This window comes from Malania oleifera, chromosome 6 (genome assembly GCF_029873635.1).
Source record: "Malania oleifera isolate guangnan ecotype guangnan chromosome 6, ASM2987363v1, whole genome shotgun sequence".
Lineage (NCBI taxonomy): Eukaryota > Viridiplantae > Streptophyta > Magnoliopsida > Santalales > Ximeniaceae > Malania > Malania oleifera.
Genome location: NC_080422.1, coordinates 103,762,247 through 103,767,958, shown reverse-complemented (window position 1 = coordinate 103,767,958; position 5,712 = coordinate 103,762,247). Strand labels below are relative to the sequence as shown.

The following is a 5,712-nucleotide window of genomic DNA, read 5'->3' as shown; positions in this document are numbered from 1 at the left end:
CGTAACTGCTGCACCTTTCGATCCAATATCTGCACTGGTACTTCCTCGTACGATAAAGCATCATTGATCTCTAAAGGTTCGTAACCCAGTACGTGTGATGGATTTGGCACTTACTTTCTCAGTACAGACACGTGAAATACATCATGGACTTTGGATAATACTGGAGGTAAAGCCACTCGATAAGCAACCGAACCTCATCACCTCTTTCATCGGAGCAATCCTCAAGAATAACATATCTCCTACCTCAAATTTCAACTCTCGTCGACAAGTATCAACATAACTCTTCTATCAACTCTAACCTGCTTTGATTCTTTTCCAAATTAATTCGACCTTTGCAGAGGTCTGCTGGATAAGTTCTGGACCCAGTATCTGCCGCTCTCCTACCTGATCCCAGCACAACGGAGATCAACATCGACGACCATACAAAGCCTCATAAGGTGCCATCTCTATGCTCACCTGGTAACTTTTGTTATATGCAAACTAAACAAGCGGTAGATATCGTATCCAACTATCACCGAGATCTAATACACAAGCCTGCAACATGTCTTCTAACATCTGAATAGTCCTCTCCAACTGTTCATCTATCTGTGGGTGAAAAGACGTACTGAACATCAATCGTGATCCCAAGGCATCCTATAAACTCTTCTAGAAACGAGATATAAAATGTGGATCCCCATCTGAAACAATAGAAATAGGGACGCCATGGAATCATACCACCTCCTGCACATAAAGTCTTGCCAGCCTATTCAGAGAGTAGCTGACTCTGATTGGAATGTGCAGTGGTAAACCCGTCACAAAATCCATCAAGACATGTTCCCACTTCCACTCAGGGACATCGAGTGGCTGAAGTGGTCCTGCTGGCCTATGATGCTCTGCTTTAATCCACTGACATGTCAAGCATTGCCCTACAAAATGGGTGATCTCTCTGTTCATGTTGGACCACCAAAAAGATTCCCTCAAATCCCGGTACATTTTCGTACTACCAGTATGTACAGTGTAGAGTGAACAATGTGCCTTCTCCAGAATGACCCGTTTAATCACGGCATCATTCGTTACACAAACCCTGCCGCGAAATCTCAATATACCATCTCCAGAAATACTGAAATCCGGCTTCAACCCCTTATAAATTCCTTCTGTAACCTCATTCAACTCGGAATCCTCCTTTTGTGCCACACGAATTCTCTCCTGCAAAGTTGGCTGTACCACCAAGCTAGTAAGGACAGCCTAATGGTTTCCTTCTACCACCTCCAAACTCAACCTCTCAAGGTTCATACAGATCTGATGCTGAACCTCCATTGCTGAGACTGATGCATCAACAGACTTCCAACTCAGAACATCAGCTACCACATTAGCTTTTCCTGGGTGATAGCTAATAGTATAATCGTAGTCTTTAATCAACTCAAGCCACATGCGTTGTCTCATGTTAAGCTCCTTCTGGGTGAAAAGGTATTTAATACTTTTATGGTTGGTAAAAATCTCACACCTTTCACCGTACAAGTAGTGCTTCCAAATTTTCAGTGCAAACATTACCGCTGCTAACTTCATATCATGTGTCAGGTAGTTCTTCTCATATTCTTTGAGTTGACGAGAAGCGTAAGCAACTACCTTGTCCTGCTGCCTTAAAACACAACCAAAGCCCTTATTTGAAGCATCACTATAAATAAAAAAGCCACCATCACTGGATGGAAGAGTTAGAACTAGAGCAGTGACCAGTCGCTGTTTCAGCTCTTGGAAACCCAGCTCACACTCATCCGTCCAATCATACCTCACGTTTTTCCATGTGAGTCTCATCAAAGGACCTGCTAAACTAGAGAACCCTTCCATGAACCGACGGTAGTAACCTGTAAGACCCAAAAAACTTCTGACCTCCTGAACATTCTTCGGTCTCGCCCAGTCCACTACTGCTTCAATCTCACATGGGTCCACGGATATACCTTCTTTAGACACCACGTGCCCCATAAATGCAATCTGTTCCAGCCAGAACTTGCACTTCTTCAATTTAGCATACAACTTTTTATCCCTAAGCATTTGCAATACTAGCCTCAAATGAACTTCATGCTCTACAGCACTCCTAGAATAAATTAGGATGTCATCAATAAATACCACGACGAACTGGTCTAGATAATCAAGGAAGACCCTGTTCATCAAATCCATAAATGCTGCAGGTGCATTAGTCAAACCAAAAGGCATAACCATAAATTCAAAATGGTCATACCAGGTTTGAAATGCAGTTTTCGAGACGTCCTCCGCTTTCACCTTCAGTTGGTGATACCCAGACCGTAGGTCAATCTTAGAGAAGACCTGCATACCCTGGAGTTGGTCAAACAAATATTCGATCCTGGGTCGCGGATATTTATTCTTTATTGTCACCTTATTCAGTTCTCGGTAGTCGATACACATCCTCATCGACCCATCATTCTTCTTCACAAATAACACCATGCTCCCTAAGGAGAAACACTAGGTCGAATGTACCCCTTGTCTAGCAGCTCCTGAAGTTGTTCTTTCAACTCTCTTAATTCGGTTGGAGCCATACGATAGAGAGCTTTCGATATCAGCGTAGTACCTGAAGTTAACTCAATAGCAAATTCCACTTCATGGTTCAGAGGTAACCCTGGCAAGTCCTCTAGAAACACGTTAGGGAACTCGTGCACTACAACAATCATCTCCAATTCCCGTTCTTCTGCTGGCGTGTCTTTCACAAACTCCAGATACCTTTCGCTCCCTTTAAGGAGTAGCCTTCTAACTTGCATAGCAGAAAGGATCCGTGGTATAGAACGCACACACGATCCAAGGAACTGAAATTCCTGCTTTCCTGGCTGTCTAAACAACACCTCCCTTCTGTGGCAATCGATACTGGCATAACTGGAAGACAACCAGTCCATCCCTAAGATGATATCAAAGCCATACATGTCGTACACCACAAGATCAACTAGTAGCATCCTTCCTTGAATTTCAACCGGAAAGTCACGGACTACACTGCTACACCCAATCGTTGACCCAGATGGTGTAGCTACTACCAGTTCATAATTTAACCATTGCACCTCCAATCCAAACAGTTTAACAAATCCACGGGAAATAAAAGAATGTGTTGCCCCAGAATCAAATAATACTACAGCTTTGTGAGAAAGCATGTAAATGATACCTGTGGCAACATCGCCTGCGTTCTCAGCATTGGCTGGAGTCAGAGAATACACCCTGGCTTGGGCCGTACCCCCTTATTGACCACCATGCTGTGCCTGAGCATTCCCTCTGAATGGTTGCCGCGAGGCTCCACTGTTTCCCTGCATCCCACAGTCTCTCACCTGGTGCCCTTGCTTACCACACCGCATACAAGCCCCCGTAAACAACCAACACTGCCCAGGGTGTCTCCTACCACATAAAGGGCAACGTTGAAAACGTGCGGTGTTTTGAGACATACTACCACTATTCTTCTTCCAGTTACCTTGCTTTGCCCCAAACGAAGAACTAGGAGGCGCTAGCCTCTTCTTCAGAACCTGGACCTCTGTGTCCTCAAGCAAACACTTCTCTGCCACCGTGGCTTTATCAACCAACATAGCAAAGTCCTGCAACTGCAGAATCGTCATCTGCCTACAGATCTCCTTCCTTAGATCCCTCTGAAACTTCCACGCCTTCTTCACTTCATCTGGTATCACGAATGGATCGAATCGGGACAACTCTTGGAATTTGGCAGTGTATTGCTGCACTGTCAACGATTCCTGAGTCAGATTCATGAATTCTTCCATCTTCACATTTCTGACCGTCGCCAGAAAATACCATTCAAAGAATAACTCTTTGAACCGGGCCCACGTCAATGCTATGGGTATCGGTCGGAGTTCCTCCATCTTCTTTACAGACACCCACCATCTCACAGCCTCTCCTGCCAACTTGAACGTGGCAAAGGTGACCTTCTGATTCTCCATATAGTTCAAGACATCCAGGATATTCTCGATCTCCTGGATCCAATTCTCAACATGAACTTGATCTGCACTTCCTACAAAAGCCGAAGGCCTCAATCTGATGAACTGATCAATGGAGCAACCCATCTCCTTTGTAGAGCGGTCTTGTCCTCTATTCGTCCACACTACCTCAGCCATGAGTTGTTGTGCGAAATCACACAATACACTAGTGGAGTCACTGCCAGCCTCAGGGCTGGCACCCTCACTACTACTGCCTCCCACGTTGGCAGTAATATCCCTAGATTCCATCCTAAAGAATAATTACGAGAATCCATTAGAAAAGTAATAGCCTACCCATCAACTACTACTATCACAATATAAGGTCAATTCTCTAAGTTCATATCCTCAATATTGACATACTCCATTAATTAGACGTACCCATACTAACTTAATTTTCACCCTTCTACTTGGAAACAAAACCGTCAATGGATTGCCATGATTTTCTTGAACCTTTCGATTTATCCAGAAAAACATAGAAGTCTATAAATGAATTTACGTTTCTAGGTATACAAAGCAAAACTCACGGTCTTATACATGTCCTATACTATGGTATATTCTAGACTATCAAAACTAGCAAATCCTGAGTTCTGCACATATCCCTAACCAGGCAGCATGAATCAAATCATACTTCCGACTAGCTATGGCTCTGATACCAACTGTAACAAACCGGCCATTTATACGGACCCAGGTGTCAATCACTCGTATAAAATACCTATACCTGTTCAAGATACATAGACAACCCGCCCTAAACAGGGACATACAATTGTAACTCATACATAACAGGAATGTAAATGTTGCGGAAAAATATAAACATTCATCGGGATTTCTAATCGACATATACCAGAGTTTACTGTTGTGTTCTCAAATACATTTATATAGACTTAGAATGTGATGATCCAAAATATATATATATATATATATATATATATATATATATATATATATATATACGATTAAAGCATGATAATAATAATAATAAAATGATAAAAATTGTAAAGACTCGAAAATTTAAAAGGATTAAAATAATTTAGAAAAAAATAATAATAATAATAAATAAAATAACAGATAAATAAATAAAAGGAATGGCGTGAGAAAAAGAAAAAAAATTAATTAAGAAAACAATTAAATTAAATTAAGATAAATTAAATAATTAAATAATTAGTAATTAAATTAAACATTATTACATTGGATTTAAAAAAAATTGAAATAAGATATATATATATATAATGTAAACTTCCTAAAGCAAAGGTTCAGGAAGAATCCTGTCTGCAGCGCCAACCCCCCCCCCCTTGAATTTTATTTCCTGCGGCCAGCCACCTTCGTCTCCGTCTCTCTCTCTCTCTCTCTCTCAATTTCTCGACGGGTTTGCGTCAGATCGGGAAACCGAAGGTGTCGTTGGATGCCTAGTTCCGCCGCCGACATTTCTACTGGAACAGATTGGTGGGATAATTTCATAATTAATTAGGTACCGTTCGTAAGAATAGGCGCGTAGAGGGTGCTTGTACTTTCCCCTCGCGTAACCGAACTCCGATCCTGGTTTTGGTAACGCAGACTGATTCTACCCTTAATTGGGCAGTAATCAAGTGTTCTAACCATATTAAAAGGTTAGTGACGATTTCATTACTATTTTTCCCCGAAAATCAATCAACCATATGTTATTTCACCACCTCGGGGCACACGTGCTCCCGGACGTCGTGACACACAGAAGCAATTGGTACAAAAATTTCACTAAAAAATTTTAGAATACACAATACAC

At 41.8% G+C, this 5,712-nt stretch overlaps 1 protein-coding gene across 1 annotated transcript; it reads right to left on the bottom strand.

Annotated features, from left to right (window-relative positions):
* Window positions 1-3,215: 3,215 nt before the first annotated feature.
* LOC131158740 (uncharacterized) lies at window positions 3,216-4,094 on the bottom strand. Its single transcript, XM_058113598.1, has one exon. It carries the CDS (start codon window positions 4,092-4,094, stop codon window positions 3,216-3,218), a length of 879 nt encoding a protein of 292 aa, XP_057969581.1.
* Window positions 4,095-5,712: the final 1,618 nt, after the last annotated feature.

Excerpts from the sequence above, each read along its gene's own strand:
- LOC131158740 (XM_058113598.1), bottom strand. The coding sequence starts at position 4,094 with ATGGCTGAGGTAGTGTGGACGAATAGAGGACAAGACCGCTCTACAAAG.